The 23,958-nt window shown below is 38.2% G+C and overlaps 1 protein-coding gene across 1 annotated transcript in view; it reads right to left on the bottom strand.

Annotated features, from left to right (window-relative positions):
- The window catches only part of MPDZ (multiple PDZ domain protein), an 88,368-nt gene that overhangs the window by 9,506 nt on the left and 54,904 nt on the right, over positions 1-23,958 (bottom strand). Inside the window, exons 22-37 of the mRNA XM_010562087.1 lie at positions 22,702-22,806; positions 21,796-21,888; positions 21,132-21,309; positions 18,921-19,031; positions 11,381-11,546; positions 10,584-10,780; positions 8,384-8,475; positions 8,022-8,112; positions 7,597-7,677; positions 6,394-6,486; positions 6,227-6,301; positions 4,599-4,776; positions 2,030-2,175; positions 1,609-1,692; positions 1,307-1,500; positions 899-1,046 (exon numbers count right to left, since the gene is read on the bottom strand). Coding sequence (XP_010560389.1) covers positions 899-1,046; positions 1,307-1,500; positions 1,609-1,692; positions 2,030-2,175; positions 4,599-4,776; positions 6,227-6,301; positions 6,394-6,486; positions 7,597-7,677; positions 8,022-8,112; positions 8,384-8,475; positions 10,584-10,780; positions 11,381-11,546; positions 18,921-19,031; positions 21,132-21,309; positions 21,796-21,888; positions 22,702-22,806 — 2,032 coding nt within the window. The remainder of the gene's footprint in view (positions 1-898; positions 1,047-1,306; positions 1,501-1,608; positions 1,693-2,029; positions 2,176-4,598; positions 4,777-6,226; positions 6,302-6,393; positions 6,487-7,596; positions 7,678-8,021; positions 8,113-8,383; positions 8,476-10,583; positions 10,781-11,380; positions 11,547-18,920; positions 19,032-21,131; positions 21,310-21,795; positions 21,889-22,701; positions 22,807-23,958) is intronic.

Below are 23,958 nucleotides of genomic sequence, written 5' to 3'. Positions count from 1 at the left end.
CCCCCCCCCCAAAAAAAAGGCTCGAGGAACTGTTCAAGACCTGGAAAAATATACCTTTGAATGTGAGTGCAAAGAGGCATGATCTGTCTATGTATCCAAGAGTCAGCTATGAGTAGTGGGTGTTAATTTTTTTCCAGTGGAATGGCTTTCCATTGGAAAATGCTGACTTGATGGAATCCTTACCATGCAGCAGAAATGTCTCAAAACCCTGGATGGAAAACAGACAAGCTGGCTGACCAGCTGGACTTCCTGCCAGACCACAGGAAATGCTGTATATCTGATTTCATTCTGATTTGGAAATAGGGGGAGGACATCAGAAGCACAAAATTTATTGAGAATAGAAATTCTGGTTCCAAGAGCTGTAGACAGAAGTTTACTTCAGTTATCTTTGTGAGAAATCAATTTCTTATACTAGATGCCTTGGTCACTGGAAAATGCATTATAGTATTTAACGGATGTAAGGTGACACTAGACAAACATAGAAAAAAACAGTACAATTAACATTATTAACTATGAAAGTAATCACTTTTTGGCACAACTACATTGATGAATTCTCCATCATTTGAAGTCAGGTCTGCTTATCTTTCTAAAAATGTGAGATACTTAACCAGTTATCAGTTTGTTGGAGAAAATACAGTGTTAAGTTTTAGGTTGTTCCAGCTAATGGTCTTCTACTGCACTATAAACCTATGGCACTCTACGCCACCACTACTCCCATTTTCATCAGGCAAAGTATCAAAATCTGAATGCTCTAGACTTCAGGAAGCTTAAAGTTGGATCCACAGTTCATTCTCCCTGACATCTCAGTAACAGTCTGAACTCAGTCTGAAAAACAAAAGCTTTCAAAAAATCTGGATCTCAATTCTTCACTTTTATCCACCTTCTCTTTTACCAATACCTTTAGCAAAGCTGCAACAGCCTCCTGGTTAGCATTTCGAACATCTTCTCCGTTCACTGTCAATATCTGGTCTCCTTGCATCAATCTCCCATCTGTATCTGCTATTCCTCCTTTGACGATGTCTGACACAAACACCCCTGTATCATTTCTGCAAATACACACATGGATTTTGCATTACAGTATTGTTTGAGGTCCATTTTTATGGCTTGCTATTGGGAGCACAATAAGCATTGTGTCATTTTTCTGTTGAGTAATGCTGGGCTAGTTCCACTAGGAATGGCCAATTAGCTTAGTCACAAAAATGACATGGACAGCCTTCAAGTCTGCAGGACCTGAGCACTAGACCCCCACAGAAACATGAGCATGCCCAGCAAGTCCCAGACATTGACTATCCAGGTACATTCATACCTTTTCCCAACAATACTCAGCCCAAGGCCTTTGCCAGGCTTCTTTTGGAGCTCTATATTGAGTACATCATACATGTCTTCCTCCTTGTATTGGGCCTCATCTCTGTACACAGTGAGACGAACTTTTTGCGGAGTCTGTCGGAGGACATTAATCGCTTCATCATGTGTGGCATTCCTGAGGTCAGTCCCATTCACCTGCAATGAAAGCATACAATGATAAAGTGTGCAGGACCTTCCAAGCAGACAAACAGAAGATGCCTAACTAGCAAATGACAACAGAAGTGACCAAAGAAACCACCACACCTCCAATATCTGATCCCCAGCCCACAGTCTCCCATCTTTAGATGCTGCTCCTTCTTCATATACTTCATGGATAATGATTGCTCCCTGTGGATAAATAAAACAAAAATAGATTGCATGTTGAAAGAACATGCCCCTGCTTTGAACCAAGAACAACTGAAAATTCCTACTATAATTCATCAGTGATAAACAAAACAGTCAGATGTGTGACAAACTACCAAAACATTTAAGAAGTTCATTTATACTTTCAATTTTAAAAGTGCTTTTTGCCTTTTTTTTTTTTTGCTTTTTTTTCCCTAAACTGGTATCTTTGGTATCTTTTTATAAATGCTACAGAAACAAATTAAGGAAATATCTCTTCTATCACACATTTTAATTTCATTATTGTTATTTCACTTGAGTGACACATATTTTTCCAACCAACCAGCAAAGTGTCTGCTCCTCCAACAATGCTCAGACCAAGACCAGTCCGCCCTTTGGAGATATCAATGGTTGTTTCACATCCAGGAATGATGGGACAAGTAGCTGGGTCAGAGGTTAATGTGGCTGGAGTTGAAGATCTACTTGTGTCTAAAACAACAATTATACACCTGGTTACAGTAAGACAGCTTTGTATTAAAAAAGTGACTTTAAAACAGCATTTTGAGAGCCCATTAACAGTTCTACAGCAACAGCTGAGCAGCTGACCTACAGAGAATGATGCTGCCAACTATCCCTTCCCCTCAGACAAGTACTATCCTCTAGTTTTAATCACAATTATCCCATTTTTATACCATCAAGTTCCTGAATCACAGTCTGGATAGCTAAAGAAGCTATTGTACACAACAGATTCTATTTAGGATGGAATTTAACTTAAACATCTATACCAGCAACTATGCAATGTAGACCAGAGATAAATGAAGTACATAGCATGTATTAAATATCAAGGATGTCAGCCCTGCACTTTTGCAATGGGTCAAGTCAAGGTCCATCTAACTAAATATTCTGTCTCAGACTCAGATCTGTACCATGAGAAAGAATGTTAAGTATGAATCATATATAGTGGTATTCCACAAGTCCAGCAATCCATGGTCAAGTCAAAGGTTTTATACACAACGATATATTTAGTGGCCCTCAAAAAGAACTTTACGCCAGTCCAACTTTTAACTGGCCACTGACACAGCTTTTGGAAACACTAAGTCTTGTGGTGTAACTATATATTCTCCTAGCGCAAATACATATCGCATCCTTATGTAGCAATTTATCCGTAAATTCAGTATCTCTGGTATGTCACAAATAGATCTTTGCTTCAGTATTTGTCAGTTCTGTATCCTTCACAGAAAAAGCAAGCTAAAAATACTAGGAGGGGATACTGTGTAGCAACTAAAGGAAAGAATCAGCAATCAAAAGGTCTGGGATGTTCAGATTATCTCTGTCACTGATGTCTCCTGTGGTTTAAAGAAACACCAAAACTGCATTTTTTCCAAGAGGTAAAAATAGGCATCTAAATCCTTCTGAGACACTTTAAATGGGCACTGATTAAAAGAAGTTCCACTGAAACTAACAGAGGACTTGACCATTCAGAAATACGGATTTATGTTAGACAAATACTTAGATATAGTGTGAGCAATACGTCCTTCAGGAACAGTAAGACTCAAAACTAAGAGTCCTGGCCTCTGAAGAGAACCAGAAAGGCAATTAAGACTTTTTAAGGGTAAAGCTTCTGTGTGAGTATAGAACAGGTTACTCTATTGCTCTGTTATGTAAGTTCTTCACGTGTATGATGAGCAACTGTCCATGCTTAGTCTGAGCTAAGTAGGGGAGTCAAAGCTTAAGTAATATAATTCTGTCCAGAAGGCATAAAATGTACAAGAAATACATGAACTGAAGAATTGGAAGGGAATCTTGGTATGCAAGGTTGAGCTCATCTAGATAGCTGCATTGGTATTGAGACAAAAATTGCCTACACAGCACTGCTGGAAACACCAAAGTTGGGTACTGATGTAGTAGAAATCAGACCAACATGGAAAAAAAGTAGTTAGCGATGGGTTGCTTATTTGGAAAGAGTCTGTGCAGAGAAAACAAGGTGCAGGGGCAGGAAAAAGACAGGCTTGGTAAAAGAAAGTGGGGGAATAAATTGTAAAATCAGGTGGAGAACCAAGAGGATGAGATCTTCCAGCAATTGGGTTGTAGATGCCTGTAAACGGTAGTGAAGCCAAGCTGCAATCACAAATCCCCAGGATGCTGGAGGGAGCATTGCTGAAATCTCCATCAGGTCTTTATCCCTGAGACTTGCTGTGGCAGGGTAGAAATGGAAAGGATAGACTTGGACAAGGCAATAGATTATATAAATGCAGAAGGGAAGACAACAGAACTATTACCTAGTAGGTCTCCCATGTGTTTCTTAAGATTTCTTTATAGTAGTATAATTGTGTATCAATACCACTTCTAATAATAATCAATAGAAACACAACTCAGTAATACTTGCAGTGATGTACATATACATTAACTGTGAAGTGCACATTACTCAGTAAAGTTATTACTATCTTCTTAGTAGTGTGGTGCTTAACCAATAACCATCACCAATTGGTCACATCTCGACTCTCCACTCTAAAGGGAGAGAGTCAAACATGGCTAGTCATAAATGGCAAGACAGTCTCAATCATTCCCCTGTTCTAGGAAAGATGACATGACTTTTCTCCCTCATTTAAAGGAAAGCCTCCTACTTAGTTCTGGACAACCTTGATAGAGGCACCTGCTGCACAGCCTTTGGGGGGGAGGAGGAAACCCCTCCACCCTCCTGCCTCTAAAACAGGCCAGTGGGAAGGCAAAAGCTAGCTCTTTGGTGTGGAGCCTCACTGTTTTATTTAGATAGATCTGTAATCCAGAAGTACTAGAAAATGCAACTCAGAAGACAGCTGAGTGCATACAAAAAGAGAGAACTTGTTTATAAGCTGGGTCTTCATTTCCATGTCACAGCCCCACTGAAGACAGACACACAAGGAGAACCTTACTTTTGACTGCTTCTGGTTCTGGTGAGCTGGAAGAGGGGACAGTTGCTGGTGTCTGCATATTCCTCCTCTCTGCTGGGGCAGTGCTGGAAGGGACTGGTGCTGCAGTCAGGCTATCCATCTCTGCTGAGTTGATTGTAAGCTTCACCATAGTTTTAGATGTCTTCAGTAAACTAATAAACTGAATGATAAAGAAAACCTGGTGAAGACTGTAACTGGACTGTTCAGTTGTAAAACAAAAGTGAAGCAGAAGAACTGTTCTGCAAACTGGAGCTAAAAGTCACAATCCTGAAGGTTTTCTTGGTAATGAATAAGGACAAATATTGATTTTTTTTACAAGAAACAGCAATAGATTTATCTGTGGGCCAGACCTGGCTGATGTTAATCAAGTAGCTTCCATGAAACTTCGCCAAACAACACCAGATGAGAATGTGGCAGTCTTTTCATGGCTTCTCTGGACAAAATACTATTATTATAACAATTAGAAAATTCAGAAAACTAGTATTGTCTTTAAATGCTTGGGTGGAGCCCAATTCTGATCCCACAGAAGTCAATGCCAAAATACCTACTGATTTAAATAAATGTGCTACTGCCATCCTAGCTCCTTAATCAGATGCACTGCTGGAAGGAAAATCTGAAAATATTATCTGAACTATGGGAGGGAGAGAAGGACACTGGTGTGTAATGCAGAATCTAGTTTAAAGGGATGCTGAAAAACCTTCACAATTAATTGCCATCTCACAGGAAAAACACCAAGTCCTCCCAAGACTTTGCATTTCAGTAGAATCAGAAGTATTTTCTGAAATTACTTACTCAAGTAAGTTACTACTCTCTTTCTTCCAAAGCCTCCCTACTTCCCTGCAGAGAACTTCACTATCTCTTACTCATTTACTGCTTCAGAGACAGCAGCACATCAAACAGTAAACTGGATGCTCTCCTAATTGCCCTCTAAAAATTAGAAAGTAATCTTCTTCTAAAGAATCACTTTTTTTTGTAGCAAGGCAGGTGCTAGAAAAAAGCCCTCCCTGATTCATTACAGAACCCAAACTGAGTTTGCAGAGCTAGAAGTTAGAAATAAATCCTGTTACTTAGGAATGGAGATTGTTTTCTTCAAAGGGTTGAAATACCAGGCTTGGAATATAATGAGGCCATTATTACATACACTCCCCATGTATAAGCACAGTTCATGGCCTGATTTACCACTGAAGCAACTCACCCATGTAAATTTACACATACTAATTTTACTGGTTCTAATACTTTTGAAGTGGAGTAGCTATAAAGAGTCATTATTGAGTGACAGTTCAAGGCTTTTATCTCACAACTAAGTACCTCTCAGTCATCAGATCTGAACCACAGGGGAAAAAAAAATAAATCACATTTTTAGCACAGAGATAAGACGATTCATGTAATGTATTAATATAAAATAGCAGCTGAGCTTTAAATTCAGGCTTTAGCTTATTCTGCAGTAGTTTCCTTATCCAAACAATGCCTGTGGATCTTTGGCTCTTTAGCCAGCTTTGAGAATGAAGTCAGATTATAGTCATGAAAACCTCACTGGTTTGTTTAAGACACAATCACCTCCTACACTGAGTGGTGTGATTTCTGCAACATTTCTGACACTTCAGAAGCACCTTTTCTATGGGATGTCCCACAACAATTTCATCATCCACTGCCAGGATCTGATCTCCAACTTTGATTCGTCCATCCTGGAAACAACACAGAATAAAAAACATAAGCTCTGGATACTACTCCAAAAAAGGTTTTTCATTCCCTGTTCGGATTGTAAATGTTCTCACACCTTTGCTGCTGCACCATGATCTGTTAAGCTCTTAATAACTACTCCATTAATTGTGTCTTCTTCACTAATGGCAATTCCAAAGCCTCCTTGATCCTGGGGCAAACAGAAAAATGCAAATGGTTAGGCACTGTGTTTATCAAAATGGTGGAATACATTCACTAAAGACTAGTGAAGGCAACAGACATAACAAAAGTTTGGGTTTTCACAATGCATCAATATTCTTGTTTTAAACTAATCTATTTCTGAAATAGATTTTGCCAATCTACAAACAGTATACTGGCTACCAAAATAAATCTGAAGCACTTTTAAATTCAAATCCACTCCTTTGAAATTTACAAGGTCAATTGTGATTCAGTTGTTAAATTCACAAATAAGAGTAATAAACACAAAATATTTGGAAACTACAAACTGAGGTAAATAAAACTTCATGACATAGCTTAAATTCATTCTTTGAAACCACAGAAGAAATACACATGGGAGTGGAAAATAATGAGGATGGAAAAATGTATGCTCTTCCTGTGAAATTATTAAATGTTTGTGGCAGAGTGAAATTTCCCTAAAGCTTTCACCTAGAACTAAATCATCCAGACACCACTATCTGTAAGATATTCTCCTGGTTAATAATGGAAGGGTAGATGCCTTCCAAGGAGAAAAACTTACTAACAGTCTGCAAGTCTCTATTCTTATGTCCATTGAATGCAACTGTCTTCTCCATGTCAATAAGCAGGAGCAGCAATTTTTCCACCCTTATTTGGAAGCCTCATAGTTCAGAACACCTGGTCATTTTCTCCCAGATGCAAAATTTCCACTAAATATGTATGTTATTTGGGGGGATTTGGTGCTTATAATCTCCTAATTCATTTACTTCAAACATCTAAGGCAATGACTTGACCTGAGGCACCACCAGCAGCTGGGTACCAAAAGTTCTGCAAATAGGACAAGAGGTAACTTATTCCATAGACACAGAGCAGTTGGCAAATTTATGTGGAGTTAAAGAGACTCATGAGGTTGCCAAAGACAGTCATTACATCAGGAAAACTTTGGGGTCTACTCACAAATAGGAAGAGAAGACATCTAGAAATCTCTATTCTGAGTTCAGGTAAGTAAGAGACAAAGTTTATTCACCATAAGAGAGACACCATTACAAAAAAGCAAATGGTGAATACAAATGTGGCTGATGTGAATTTAATTTTCAGCACATACCTTAGGGAGTTCCACATACTGAATGTTTTTACATGAACTGAAGTCAGAACAAGCACTGGAGTTTGCAGCGCTGCTATCAGTCTAATAGAAAATGAAAACATAACTGTGAACAACTATATCCAACATTTTACATCAAAATAAAGTAGCACACAAACATTTGAAGTGGGTCTGATCATTTTCCAGATTCATTTAAACTGCTATAACCCTATGCACGGGAATGTTAGATTTACTTCATACTTTAGATGAAAATAAAATAAAACAGAATTTAGCACAGCTGTACTAAATTTAGCAGCTTTACTAAAATCTCGTTTGTTTTTCCCTTGGATTTCTTTTTCTTATAGTATTTGCTAAGCACACAGGGCACTCCTCTATCCAGCACAATGTTAGTATCTCAGTCAAATGAGAAAAACAAAAATTTACTTTACCTCTTGATGTGGAAGTGTCCCTGAAGTACACTGTGAAGCCTCTACTGACTTTGCAGGGCAAACAGCCATCTGATTTACTGCATCTTTATTTCTACAATAGATTCAGTTAAAGAATGTAGTAAGAATGTAGTAATACAGCACCATATTTCTTATAACAAGTTTAAGTCTAGTGCTTTCTTTTACTTTATTTCTGGCACTCACAATGCAAATATCAAAACAGAAAACAAGATATATTTAACAACTACTAAGAACTGGGTTCAAAAGCACATCTACCTTATCAAAATTAAAACAGAAACACTCTGTGTAAAACTTGAGCATATTAAAAGTAAATCTTTTTAGCCAAACCTTTAACCAGAACATACCTGATAAAGATTATTTTTACTTTAGATGGTGCACATTTGATTATTGAGGAAGCATTCTGATGAGTCTTTCCATAGAGTATTTGCCCATTTATCTATATAAAGAAAGGTAGCAATTATTTCTCAAAATATTTTAATTCCCTTATAATTAAACTATTTTTTAAGCCTTAAAAAAATCCATTATCTCACATCACTGGCTAAAGCAGCAATTGTATTTAAATAACAGAGTATGTTATGTCCTGCTTTCACTCCGTTCTTCCAGTAAAAAATTCCTTACGGTTCGATTTCAGACTAACACTGTCATAGTGCTAAAAATGTCATTCTCTGAGTTACACTGGGTTGACCTGGCACATCATCTATTTCCACTTGCCATTGATCACCTCCTGACTGATGTGATGATAAAGCATGGCCATGGGAAATTCTAACCACAACAAATAAATGAATCACTTATATCCAGGAATGGGATTGCTATTATTTATCGAATCTCAGCTCTAAGCCAGGCACTTCATACACATAGGTCTGAACACTGGTGCATTTACAATCTGAAGATTTGAATTGACAATCGTTGTCTTCATTTGGCAGAGCACACTCACTGAAACCCTTTGAAGCCCCTATGATTTGGATACAATTGGAAGTATCAGTGTGAATTTGCAGAATAAGGCCATTATTTGCTCACATTTTATTAATTGCATTTCTTCTTGGAAATGGAAAACTACAGTGCAGAAGTCCACTCTAAGACAGGCGAAATGACTGGAAAAGGATAGCTTGGACTTACACAAAGGGAAGATAATGCAACACACACTGAGGTAATACTAATAGAAGCAGAGAAGCAACGGACAGTGAGCAACAGATATAAGACTGAACTGAGGGCTGAGCATTAACAGCAACCCCTCAGCTCCCACGCAGCCATGGTCACAGGGATAATGAGCCCAGTCATTTACACTGAAGGTGACAATCCAGATGCAGCATTGCTTCCAGTGTTTGCCATCGGCTTGTGAAGAACCACGGTCAGGCTGTCAGCTGGGGGACAGGGCATGGCCCACCACAGCTGATGGACAGCTACTGGGGAACATGAGGAGCAAGCTCAGATGTCTCCTCTCAGAAGAGGTTGAGACAATCTCAACCTCTGAGATGCTAAGATAATCTTTTAGCATCAGTTTGCAGGTTCACGGCATGGACAGTAAGCAAGAAATTACATGAGAGCAGACTCAGACAGCTGTGTTTCAATGTGTCCTGAGGATACTGAGCACTAGCAACATCAAGCTTTTAAAAACACACATTTTAGCTGATTCAAGAGAATTGTCTAGCAGGTAACATTGGACTCTGCAACTAACAGGTCCCTCCATGAGACGAGATCCATGGTGCCACAAATCCCTTAGTTTCTCTCCTAGTCTGCAACTGCCAACCTACATCATTTACTCCCTCAGTGTCTCCCCCGAGCTTTGTTCAGTCTCATCATTACCCCCGTACCATCTCCCCAGTGCATCCTCAAACACCTCCACATACAGTTTTGAAATGACACAAAGCATTTCTGTGACGGTAATGTAACTTACTGCTATCAGAAAGAATGGGAAAACCTATAGCAGAGAATATATGTGCAAGTATCATCAAGTAAACTGTGGTAATATAAAAATATACCTTATGCTCATATATATATTGGGAATGTTAGCTGCACATTCAGCTGTTGGGTCCCTCCACAATGCCACTAGAAAACAGCCTGAATGTGTCATGAGATAAAAGTCCATAACACAAATGGATCTGTTCCTGTTTCCCCAATTTCATTTCCATTTTATATGTTAAACAAGATAAAAATATTCTGATATTATCATACTTCCAGTAGACAGAGAAGTAACTAGAAAGTCTGGAGCACTCCAGAGATGGATAGACTAAAGGACTTCAATATTCTAATGAACTGCCCTTCCATACATCTCTGTAACCCAGAAACTGCTGTCTTCCCCCATTTTTATCCGTTTTAAATACAGACACACCTTTACTTAGTACTACTATAACCAGGAAAAAAAATCCCAGCTGCAGCTATTTGGCGTACACCAGAATGAAAATCTGGTAGCATAGCGATGTCAACTTGGATAACTTGGGGATTTCAAAGTCCACTGAAGAACATCTATATTGCAGCACGATTCTAATATTTTAGTGCATTTTACGTCAGTATGTTTGGGTTTCAGTATAAATTGCAAAAACTCACCTCTAGTAACTCATCTGCAATCTGTAACCTGCCATCTTTGCCAGCTGCTCCATTTGGATCAATTCCCACTACAAAGACACTCATCCTGGATCGGTCTTTGTTACCAGCAAGACTAAGTCCCAGACCTGTCCTTCCTTTTTCCAGCTCAATCACGTGTAGCTCCCCCAGTAGATTTCCATAGCGCTGCACGATCTTTTCTAAATGTAAAAGTGTGGGCAGCAGAGGTTGGATTTACATTAGAAAGTTTCACAAGTCACCTAGAGAGTCAAGATCAGTGTCCAGTGGGCAGTATCTGACAGAAGAATCTCAAAATGGATGAGAAAATTTTAAGTGTACAACACACGTTCTTTTAAGCTCAGCCTTAGGTGGTTTATAACAATATTTCTAGTTCCTTGTTTTCCTTCTAACTTTGGAAAACATTAAAACCTCTCTTAAAAAAGGCCTTTCACACATAAAAGCAAGAATCTTCCCTCCAGTAACACCTTCAGGTAACAGAAGCTATTACATTAATCACTGCCATCAGTTACACAGAGTACACTGAAATTCTTCAAGTAGTCCTACATGTGAAACAGTGAATTTGGACCACAGAGGAAAACAGAGATTGGAGTGCAATGAGGAAGGACAAATTAGTTTTATATTTCACCATGTGCATCTGACCAAGCACAACTGAAAGTTGACAGCAACACTTAACACCCAAACCACAAAGCACATGAGAACAAAATAGTTCAAACTGGACCCCCCATATCTTCTGCTACAGTGCTATTTCAACACTGAATTATCACAAAGGATAAACTTACTCCAGCTGTAACCGAACTCATCCTCCTTCTCCACATCCTCTGGGACTCTGCTAGAAGATGACTGCGCAACATCACAGCTCATTCCTGAAAATGCTGAAGGAGGGGGCAGAGGCAGGTTGTTACAAAGCGAAGTCTTTTCTGGCTCTAGATCGGACTGATCAAATGCCTGTGGAGAATAAGAAAAATACAGTGGCTAAGCAGATGCAGACTCTATGTAGGGCAAACTAGTATACAAAAATGTCAAAATGGCAATGACTATGGCTTTGAAGTTTAAATACCAAGCAGCTGGAATTCTAAATTAATAACACAGCACAGAAAGGCTGCAAGAGATAAAAGATGGAAACAAACACCAGGCAAGGTAAGAGATAACATCACTCCAAAATGTATTGGGAAGCAAACAGAACTCACAATAAAAGCCCAATTCAGTAAAGTTTTATGTGCCACTTTACATTTCAGAAAAAGTCTCTTTTGTAGACTCAAGTGATTTTTTTTTAATGTGACGTTTGTAAAAGACTTCTACTTCATTTTATTTTTAAAAGCCACCACACATAATTTCTTCCTATCAAGTGCTTTGGAAGCCACATCGGAGGAAAGGGAAAGGAAACAGAGAACTTGGTGCTTTCAAAAATGCCAACAGAAAAAAGACAGTAACTGGCATATTAACTGAAAGGACAATTTAAAACCAAAATGAAATAGATGATATTTAAGAAATCCACAGTAACTGGACTTTCTCAGTCTTATTTACTGATTTCCTGTAAGCTGCACAGGGGAGATCAAATAAAGGAGGATACAGATTAAATCACAAAGGAGACAAATACTTGTGGTCTTGATGTATGTGGTCTATTCATATTCACAAAAAGTTAAAAAGTATAAACACACGATTACTGCAATATAATTGTTGAACGCCCAAATCCATAATCTGGCAAGCTTCCATTCAAGTCAGTTTCCCTGAGGAATATTGACTCTGATCAGGGATTTGGCTAAGTGTTTGTAATTTACATATTTTTGGCTTGGTCAGAGTAAACACGCCGGCAAGAAATGGGTTTCTGAATGTCATCATTCTGAAGCTTATGCATGCCCAAGAGACTTTGATACTTGCCAGATCAACTGTTGATGTAAACAACAAAAACTTCAGATGAAAACCAAGTATTTTTCCAACACTAGGATTTTCAGGTGTTGCCCTAGCTTCATAGCCCTGTTCTCATCATTTCAGCTTTCATTACCTCCATTATCAAAAGTTGAACACAGTATCTCAGATGGTGTCTCTGGGTGCCAAAACACTGAGACAGTTTCTTCATCACAGGCAGCAGTGAAATGGGTAACAACATACACCTTGGAAGACTTCAGTTTGCTTTAAACTGAAGGCGTTGAAAAAACTAGGAAGTTACCAATTTAGTCATACTGAGATTTAAGGAAGGTCTCACCTCTCAGGGAGAATGAGTTACCTTCATTCTCTGTATACTCAAAAGGTTTGAAGAAAACGCAAATGCCCTATTTCAGTACTCTCGTTCTGTTTGTGCTTGAAAAAGATTTTCTTTTCATTCAGGAACTTGTTCGAGGAGCTTAACTAAGAAGTCATTAAATGCCAAAAGTTTGGGAAGTTTTAATATGGCAATCAAGCTAGTAATTTTCGTGAAAAATGCATATAAATCCTATATGATTTTTTTCTATCATTATATCAGTCACATTGATCTGTGCTTCAAATCTAAGACAATGCCATCCTGCTGAGATGATACCTTGCATCACTAAATTTCATGTAGAAATCACTTACAGTTTATGCAAATTATACTCTAAAACATGCTAATAGTTACAGGGCAGACATAAACCTCAACTGAAGCAGCAGAATTCTAGTAAAGACATTGTTACCCATCAGAATCAGAGTAGGGTGGAAACACTACTAATAACATTCAAAGTGATTTTTGAAAATCAAAAATTCATGTATGCACCTTGGAGAAAAAATGGTGACAGACCTCTACCTCAAGGAGGGGTGAAGGGGAGAGTAGTTCTAGAAACATTGATTTTTCAGAGTGCATCCTAGGGTTTTAACTGGAAAGCTACATAATATACTGAAAAAATGAGGAAATACAGTGTGAGAGCAGACCAGATCAGCAGACCTTACAGTAGTCTCCATGTTTTAAAACCAAAATTAACGTATCACTTTAGTGGTACTCCGGGTAAATGACAGTGTCCAAGATCTTTGCATAATTAAAGAAAACATGACCAAAAAAAAAGAACAAAAAATTGCTGTCAAGGACCTCTGGAAGATCTATAAGGTGTGGATGTACGGCTACATCCTGACAGATTAGCACTTATGAACTGCAGTCACCATAATCTGACTGACAAAAAAATGCTTTTTTCTGTACCTCTGCACGCATACATAAGTCTGAACAAGTCTGATGTTTAAGGAAATGCTGAAATGAAAGTAAAAGCAATGTTCCTTTGTAAGAAGGATAAAAAGAGTGTTACAATGCCATTTGGGTGGAGGGCACTATGTCCTGCCTCCAGAACTCAGCCTGCCACACATGCACCCCCAGCAGCAGAAGCTGGGCCCTGCAGTTTACACACACATAAGACTTTTGCTCCCTGAATCAGGCCACACACAAAAAACGTAAAATGCTTTAACTCATGAAATACTTTCAGTGTGCCATGGCACAGTATTTCATTTAAAATGCAAAGCATTAGACAGTGCATGAACCCATTTGGCTACCAAGGTCACTCCGATCACAGCCAAGCAAATATTAAAAATGGCAGCAAGTTTGGTGCAGTATCACTTTCAACAAAGGAGGCACACGTGGAGGAAGAAGCAGAACTCCAGAAGGTATCACAGGCCATGTCCAAACATACAGCACACATATGGTAGGACCCGCTCACTGGAATCAAGACAAACCTTGAATGGTGTGGGAGCAAAAGGGTTAGTTGGGGAACAACGGAAGGTAACCCTAATTGGATTCGATACCTCCTATAGTAAAAGAAAACAGCAATCCATATGTTACAGCACTTTTGTCAATACACAGCATTATTAATGAGTAACTCATTTTTAGTTATGGATTCATTTCACTAACAGCAGCAACTTTATTAACTCCACTCATAAATGGACAAAAGTATTTAAGGGGTTATTAAGGACCCTGTTTCAGAGAAGTTTCTTACTGTACATGAACCTTAGTTCAGCAGAAGTGGACAGAGATGACAAAAGGCCATTCTTGTCTCAGTGTTAAAAAAAGAATTATGCAGGAACTGCTAAAACATTAGGTTTTCTCTAAAAATATGTGTAATTTTTTTCAGAAATACTTTTGAAAATATAGAAAATACAAGCCATCATTTATATTACACTTCTACTCCCTTTCCTTAAAACTGTAACAAACACAAAGACAGATTTCAAAAACACACATGCAATTATACACCACATATCATAAATTTTCATTGCACTTTCAATATATTTGACAGCACAGGAAAACAGACAAAGGGCACAATCACTCCCAAGATGTATAACCAGCTAGAAATTATTTTATTAAATCAGAAATGCATGCACACAAGAATTAATCCTTTATTTATTATTGTGTTAGAGCTTAACTCTGTTCACAATATGAATAACATGCAGTAAGCACTAAGCACACACAAAAAAAAAAGAATCTAACTTCTTTCATATTTCCAAAGATGTCAGCATCCTGTTCATGGTGCATTAGAAGAATTTTCAAGAAGCAGAGGGAAAATATTTTCAGCATCATTAAACAAAAGCTGCCAATGGTTTTTTTTTTCATGCAAAAAGAAAGAAGAGATATCAAAGTTGGAAAGCCCTAACCACATAAAAAGAAAATTAATTACATAGCAGCAAAACACCTCACGCTGATGAGAGAGTTACACTCAGGTGGGTATTTAACATATAACACGGGGACTGATTTTGTAATTGAGAACCTACTCCTTTGGTAGTTGTGATTACATCAGATTCAGTGGTTATGATTAATAGAGCTGGCATTTTTTAACTTCTTCAAAACTGTTCTGTGTGCATGCGTGTCTGTGCCTTTTTAATTCACTGCACGGATTTTCCACTCTCATCAGCACAGTATTTTACCCAAGTTGGTATAAAAGAATTTAAATACAGAGAGACACCAATGGCAAAGAAGCACACACATAATGTTTGGTGAGTCAAAAGCAGACAGTGTGTCATCATCCAACCTTGTTAGTGTTGAATTGAGAAGAATCAGCAAACGGGTTAGTGCTGCTGAAGACAGCTTGCCTACAGAAAAGACTGTTCTGCAGGAAAAGCAAGGAAGGGTTCTAAAAGGAAAATGTTAATAGAAACTAAGCAAAAACATTTTTAAATCAATCCTTTTTGACTTATGAAGCAAAACATATTTATTTAGCTATTTGTGCTAACCAAACAAGGTCCACTTCCTGCACTTTGCTACAGACATGTGAAGGTAAGTAAAACTGTATCTGCCCTGTGTTTCTATCAGCTACCTTTAGCAGAGCATAGAGGAAAAGCACTGATCCTCATACCTGTTCTAGCCTACAAAGTGCATGAAGTGCAGAATTCAGCAGGATGAACAACTGAAAATTTACTTGCTGTTATATTGGTACAATTTTGTCCAAGCATCTCAGTATATGGGATACTCTTACGCATTAGTTAATTATAAAATTGTGGATTTCTGGATTAGAATAAACACAATTCTTTGTAATAATGCAGTAGGTTTAGTTTTATTTTGGAAACCACAGACTAATTCTCATAATTTGATTTCCCTCTTGTAGTAACACATTTACTGTGTACTTCACAAAAGAGAAGGTTTAGTAATATTAGGCATCTCTAAACAGACTTCATATCTAATAATAACTTTTACAGATCACTTTATATGTGTGTGCATGTATACTTTAATGAAACTAAATTCTCTGGTCTTCTCCTTAAACAATACGAGGTACGTCCTTATTATTATTTAACACAAAAGGAGTTTTCATATTTAGATAAAATTAAAGGATGTAATTTGACCATTTATATTCTTTATGCAGTTTTTGTGCTGTACTCTATTTTGAGATCAGAACCTGTTTAATAAAGAGGAAACAGCTCTGATTTTGCATAGTATGTTGGAAATACTTTTCAATGTATACTTAAAAGTAATTTCTACACTAGGTGTATCCACCTGGCAATTGCCTTAATGTCTTAGGGCTCTAAGTTTAACACTGGTGGAAAATAAGAAATATTGTAAGTGGAAAAGAATGTGGAAGGCTTGCTGCATCAACTGGTACTTTTATATCACAGTAATTTAATCCAGATATATGTTAAAAATTTTCTTAAAGCATTTTGGTTTTTTAATGCTCCTGAAAATAGAATATGCATCCCTAAACATTTATTTGCAAGTATCATTTTGCAAAACAAAAAGTAACGTAATTTGGTAAGACAACACGTGTCTTGGTTCTACAGTATCTTCAGCAATGAGAAAGTAGAGCTGCGCATGAATGCAGTTTCTTCAATTATGAGTCACTCAAAGTCCACTGGCAGTTTCCCTACAGTACAATGAGATTTTCTGTTTACACATATGATTGACCTTTGAATTTGTCTTTCATAAAGAGAAATTCGGGAAAAGTAATTTGCCTGTGTAATGATCCTATTACACTTTAACAATTACATTTGTCATCTGCATAAAATTTTAAATTGTATCTTGATGAAATTTTAGCTAACTAGAATAAGCATCACAAACATTTTGTACATAGTGAAATCAGTAATATAAAATAATAAAAATAATAAAAATCAGGAATATAGTGTAACAGTGAAATCCTAGTAAAAGCGAAAACAAAAGATCAGCCACAGTAATTCAAAATCTTGCCTTTTGTATTTTGCCATGATGGCATAGCACCTAAAATACTACTGCCAGCTCAAATTCTAATTCATGCAAGAGCATTGTATTAATATGGACTGATCACTGTGGTAAAACATGGGGCATTTGAATTTGCCTAAACAGTTCTGTTTAGCATGCCTTCTTGCACAGTCTAGGACCACAAGAAGCAAATACTAAAATAAAGGGTATTTTTCCTTTTACTCATTTTTTTCAAAACAAAACCTAAAAAACCAGGATTTACTTTACCTTTTTTTTTCGTTTGTTTTTTTCAACTAACTTTTGTTCAGCATTTTATTAGTGTGCCCAGGATGCTAAGTTATCAGAAACTAGCTAGCATTTCATATTGCACAATGCTGTAACCCTACAAATTATCTGGGACTATAACCATGGTGATAGATTAATTCTTACTCAGAGATACCCAGAGCAGTATCAGCATGAAACACAGATTTGATGGATAACTGCTTGCTAGCAAAACTGTCAACTAGCTTTTCACATGGCATTTGCATTGTTTGGGCTATTCTGGAGTACACTGAGGATCTCTTTAACTACTACAGCAGCCTGAATGAAAAAAACAAAGGGGAAGAAACTGACTCAGCAACATGTCAGTTGAAACTGACTGCCTTGCTAAATACATAGCTGTGTGCAGGCAGCTAGCTATGTGGGTGACTGCACATGAATGAAGGCAGGAAATTCCTTTATAAGATCTTATTATAAAGTACAGATGCAAATTTCAAAAGATGAAGACAATAAATATAATGTCATTTACAAAGATCACAATGCAACGCATGTGTACAGTAAGAGCATTTGCAATGTTCCTGCTTACAGAAAAATGGGTTTGTCCATAAACAGTCAAGAAATAACCAACAAGCTTAATAATCCGAAAATAAAGAGAACAAAGAACTACAATTAAAAATAGCAAAGGAGCATTCTCTAAATACAAGTTGTGATAGAGTAATGGCATCTTTCCCACCCCAAACTGGCCTAAACATTCAGCAGTGGCAATTTTGTTCACATCACAGCAAATGCAAAAGCCTTACTTTAGTAGCTTGAGTATCAATAACCAACATTCAATAGAGCTTTTTCATGCAACTTTACCTTAGATGACTGACGATAAAATGGGTTAGTAGTTTTCTGCCCACAGGGAGCAGAAGCTGAAGAAGGGCTACAAAGAGACTCTGGCTGGGGAACAAGAGTTATGAGACAACTAGTAAATAAACATGCAGCTTACACAGACTCTACAATGAGGAAGTTTAGTTTCTAATGATGCAAACAACTTATATTAAAGCTCAGTAGCTTTTGTCTGCAATGTCCATGCAGCTTAGTGACAGAAAACTTCCGTGTACTTCTAGGTCCTTTCATTAATGTCCAATGAATTTTTTAACAGGTGCCGTATTTCTGCATGCGCTCCTCAGACATGCTGTCAATCTCTAAGAGCTGGTTTTAGTTAGACTCCTACTCTGCCCCCCAACAAATTATCTTTCTTGAGGCTTTTCAAAATAGTTTGAGGACGGCGTGCTGGAGGGTAATTCCAAATCCAAATCGATTTCATTCTAAATGGAAATAATACTTAAATCAAATCTTTGTTCCTAAAATAGCTGAGATGGAACTTTCAGGATTAAGATTAAATATCCCATTCCCAAACACCACCACCTTGAACATCTGTTTCATCTATTACTATGCATTACATGTCTTTTCACATTCTTTATGCTTACCCTTGGTCTGCTTATAATGCTCTGTACCATAAAGACTACAGGATTGCCTGCCTTCCGTATGGCTTCCACAGCTTGTTCGTGGCTGGCATCTCTGAGGTCAATTCCATCCACCTGTAATTGGAAGGCCTCATCTTAACATTGCAAGAAGCTACAAGAATGATGAGTCAGCTTTGGGGTTTGGTTAGGGAACTTTGACTAAAACCTAAGCCCAAACCTGTTACCGGTGGAAAGTTTTCTACCGAGTTGGCCTGAGGTCCCTCACACACAAGTTTGAGATTTCCAAGAGCACTGAAAGGACATCAAATAAATATTCTCCATGCTTTTTAAAAACAGGTTTTTCCAACATTCTTGGTTCAGGCTGCATAGGTTTTCCCACAGGCAACGTAACAGAAGAGGTATGATAACAAGAAGATATAAGGTAATCTGAAGAGAGTGGTAGTGTTTGCCAAATACCGCTTCCTGCAAACCCATCTCAGAATAACCCACCTCCCAGGACTTTATGAGATTTACAAACTGAAACTTGTTAGGTGCTGGAAGGTCTTTCATTATGGGGTATTATGTCAGTACAGTGTACTTTTTTTCCTTTTTTTTTTCTTGTTAGAAAGCAAGATAAGACCAATTTTAGCTACTAGATGCTTTCCCCAGAAGTTAAATTTTTAGGTCAGAGCTGAAAAGCTTTCTCTCTTCTAGAAGAAAGCATTTACAAAGGGTGGCTAAGGACAAATTTTTGCCTGCTTTTCTTCATGCTTTTGGATGTGCTGGTGTGTAAAACAGTTTGTCTTGTGATCCAGGTAAGAACCATGTTATGGTGAGGTTAGCATCAGTAAAGCATTCTCACAATGACCATAATAAAAGCTAGAAGCTAACACAGAAAGGTTACTTGTTAGTGGCAATTCTTGCACACAGTTATGCAATGAGGACTACTCCTTTTTTAATTGTCTAACTCTACCTTAAACTTAACCATCCAATGTAAATAAAGAGAGAACAAAAACAATCTGAGAGAGGTAACTCTATAACTATGAGGAACTGAACAACAACACTAAGGGTCTCTGACTCCCCATGTCTGAAATACTGTATGCACTAGCAGAGAGAAAAGCCTAGATACACCACAACTTGAGAAACTGAAATAATCCATTCAGAAACAGTCACATTAACACAACACTAGTTAATTTCACTCATGCACTCCAACTTCTGCAAGCATCACTGTCAGAGACAATTCCTGCATTCATAAAAATCCAGGTATTCAAATATAATGCATGTTTTTTAACTGTGGCCATCAAGCAAAATTCCACCTCCCAACCTGTTATACACTGGAAACTCTTCCACCTTGCTGTAGAAAGTGCTTTAAGGTATTAATTCAAGATCCTTCACATAGATCTTGTAGCAGACAGTAAACTGCAGTTTAAGTATCACTATGTAAAGCAAGCCCAGTCTGATCCAGGGGAGAATAACCATCTCCATCACCCTGTTTACTATGTCTTACTGATGGACAGTCAGCTGAAGACATCCAGCAGGGCGAAGAAGAATGCAGTTCCTAATGGCCTGACACTGGAAACAGGGTAATGTCTAACTTATTGATAATCATCACAGGAAAGACACATTCCTTTCAGTATGTTCATTCTTCAATATCTTTAAGTGAGAAAGCACAAGTGGCTGCATGAGCACAGGACTGGCTAAGCAGAAGACAAATCTAGATAAATTCCTCCCTCCAACATCGTGACCACCCTATCCTCTGTATCAAATACAGCTTTCTTCATGTCAGCAGGAAAAAAATTTTGTCTCCCTTAATTCCTGCAAAAGATGTACAAGAATGATGTGATCTGAGTGAGATTTAAGAGGGAAATAAGCTTGGCATTTATTTGCATGATTTGCTATTCACTGGCCATTTCTGTCGCTATCCAATCTCCAAAGGTAAAACCTTTTAGCTTCACAAAACTTAAGCATTTTCCCACACATGCTGGCTTTAAAACATGCAGGTAGAACTGCTGGCTTTGTAGACCCCTGCTCACACAGTCAGTCATCTATGCTTTAGGTTGTATATTCAACTTAAAGCTGCCTGCACACAAACATCAGCAGATGGTACTACACTCTGTATGGCTGAAGTGGTGCCAGCTGGAGCAATTACACAGCTGTCAGCCCAGGACCACACATCCATCTCAGTGGCTCCTGAGATGCTGGGGATATTGCAAGCAAAAGGCACTCGGCTGGTACCTCCACGATCCGATCTCCGGTTTTCAACGTTCCATTTTTGCCAGCTGGGCTGTCTTCCAGGATGTGCTTGATAAAGATCCCTCTCATTACTTCTCCATTACTCAGGCGGCTCCCCATCCCTCGTCCTCCAACAATGCTGATCCCCAGTGACTTGCTAGGCTCTCTCCAGAGTTCAACCCTGTTGTGACAAAACAAGGACCAAAATAAATGAAAATCTGTTGTGATTATGACAATGCAGCACACTGAAGATACCTCGATTTGCACAATGGTTTAAAAACATTCAGGAATAACTCCTCCTTGGAAAGTTCTGTCTTTCAGTGGGAGTTACCTACTGAGTTGCTCAGAAAGTCTGTAATTGTGTCTACTGTTGTTCACTTTATTTTGGATTCTAATCAAAACTTTGAATCCTTCTCTTCATCTCTTCTTACTGTCTCCCAAAGAGTCAGCCTATAGCGATAAATTACTAAAGCAACTAAGAAACTGCTAGATTGCAGGGATTTAGCCCCAAGCAGTAAAAATCAACAGTGAATTACTCCTGCAATGCACAATATACTTAAGTGCAGCAATTCTGTTGTTTTCTTATTCCTCCTAAAATACATTACAGGTTTCAAAACTTTTTCATTTCAGATGAGACTTTATACTGTGCAACTAGATCTGCACTTACTTTCTGGGCTGGTTCCAGTTACTGAAAGCTGCATTTTGAAGATCACTTTCTTCTCCTTCCCCCTCTTCACGTTCTGGAAGCTCTGGGAGTTCCCTGCTGAACAGGAACATGCAATTCATTTTTAAAGAACCCACATAATCACTAGATTTCACTGCAAAATTTCATGTATTGGATCACCCTGCCAGCATTAGAATTCGTACACAGGGTCTGTGTAATGAACTTCTTTTTCAGATGTCCTTTAGAATACATATTGCATTTGGGGATTCTCTGTCTACTTGTCTCCACAATTAAGTTGCTATCAACTGACAACCACAGAATAAAAGACTTTGCATTCTGGAACTAGAACCAAATTAAAGCTGAAGGTAATTATTTATTGTTTCCAAAATGGAAGAAATTACAACAGCAGCATTGAAAAACAGTTACTGCTTTTGAAGATTAATTTTCAATAACAAAAATTATTAGTCACTTTGAATATTTTGGCCTATAATTGTAATGAATTTTTGAAACTCAAAGAAAAGGACAGCATAATTCATTCCTTCCAGTATATGTTCTGGAAAGACCATCAATGCCAAATTCTCATGTTGGAACCACTGAGTATTTGTGGCAATACATAAATCAAATTGCACGGTATTCAAGAGAAGTTTAGGATGAGGCAGTATTCAATCTCCTTTTTGGGTAGATCAAACACCTAAAAAACAGCCTTGCAACAATATCAGAAAAATTTGCTAGCTGAAGCAGAAACTGTACTCTGAACAGCTTTTTATTGTAATGGCTGCAGGTTTAATGAAAATCATCCATCTTTCAGCTCTTCTAAAATAAAACTTATCTTCCTGAACTGTGCAAAGTGTATGGAAAGAGTCATATCCGAGAGCCCTATAGGAGAAAACAGTAAGTCTTTTAACTCACCTGACAGTATGTGAAGGAAAAAGATCAAATGGCACAGCTCCCTCTGTCTGTTGTCCCAAATTGGCCCTGTACTCGTCTAAATTTTCTGCTGGCACATACGTAATACTGCAACAAAATGGGACATGATTAAAGTAGCATGAGGACTGCTGGTCCTGCCTTTGGTGGGTGTGAGGAAAGGATATGAGGAAGCCACTTGACTTCAAAATCACAATGCTGGTATGTTGGGAATAAGGAGTTAGATGAATCCTTCGTGACCTTGCAACAAATGTGCATTTATGGTCAAACTAGGTAGCTGAACAGCACATGATGTTCTGAGGGCTGGCCACTCCATTTCAAGTAAATGGTGCTTGAACAGCAACAAGTGTGTAATAGAGACAATCTAGCTTCAGTCAAAACAGAGATTCCTCGTGCAAAGACAAACACTGAAGGATCTGTGAGGTGTGAACCACCATTACCATCCTAAATGCTGGCTGAAAATGCTTCTGGAAGTTGGCCTGCAGGAGGTGGTCTGCTTTCCTTGTCAGTTTTGTATCTATTTTAGGTTTCTATGCTCTTGGTGAAAAATAATGCATGGGTTCAGATGTACAAATGTGCTATAGCATATCACCTATGTCGCAGGGATCAATCCCCTGCTCAACTCCTTCCTCCATTCCTTCATGCACTTCCAGCCAGCTTCAGACAGTCGGACAGTCATGTTTCACCAGCCAAATGACATGCAGACTCCTGAAGCCCTGGTGTAACCCAATCATGTTTGAATGCCAGAAACATAAATGGCCCAATAGACGGGAAGGGGGAAACAAAGAGATGGAAAAAGGATTAAGGCATGAAGAATATTTCTTAAAAAACCTCCCTCCACAGGCAACAGGACACTATGATCTAAACAGGGCTATTTAGATGGCCCTCCTTTAACGATGCTTTGTCTTCTTAAAAACCTTTAGTTGTTCAATAAGCAGCTAACAGATCCAAGTCTGCCAAGAAGTAAGGCTGATGGAAAAAGAACACACAAAAAATGGCTGTCCTCCAATCCATCACATGGTTAAACGAAATATGAATTTATTTCCCCACAGAACAGACAGCGGAAAAAAAAATAATCTTGAGCACTTCACAAGGACGTGTAAGCTGCTGAGGAGAGACTCCTTCAGCTCTAAGTCTCTCACTTACTTGGAGTCCTCTTCTGTCTGTCACTCCCCATCTGCCACTGATTCCCCCTCTCATTGGTTTTCTGCTGAATAGACAAAGCAGCAGAAGGCAGAGCAA

This window comes from Haliaeetus leucocephalus, unplaced genomic scaffold (assembly GCF_000737465.1).
Source record: "Haliaeetus leucocephalus isolate CR32 unplaced genomic scaffold, Haliaeetus_leucocephalus-4.0 Scaffold154, whole genome shotgun sequence".
Classification (NCBI taxonomy): domain Eukaryota; kingdom Metazoa; phylum Chordata; class Aves; order Accipitriformes; family Accipitridae; genus Haliaeetus; species Haliaeetus leucocephalus.
This window is presented reverse-complemented; position numbering and strand designations above follow the sequence as displayed.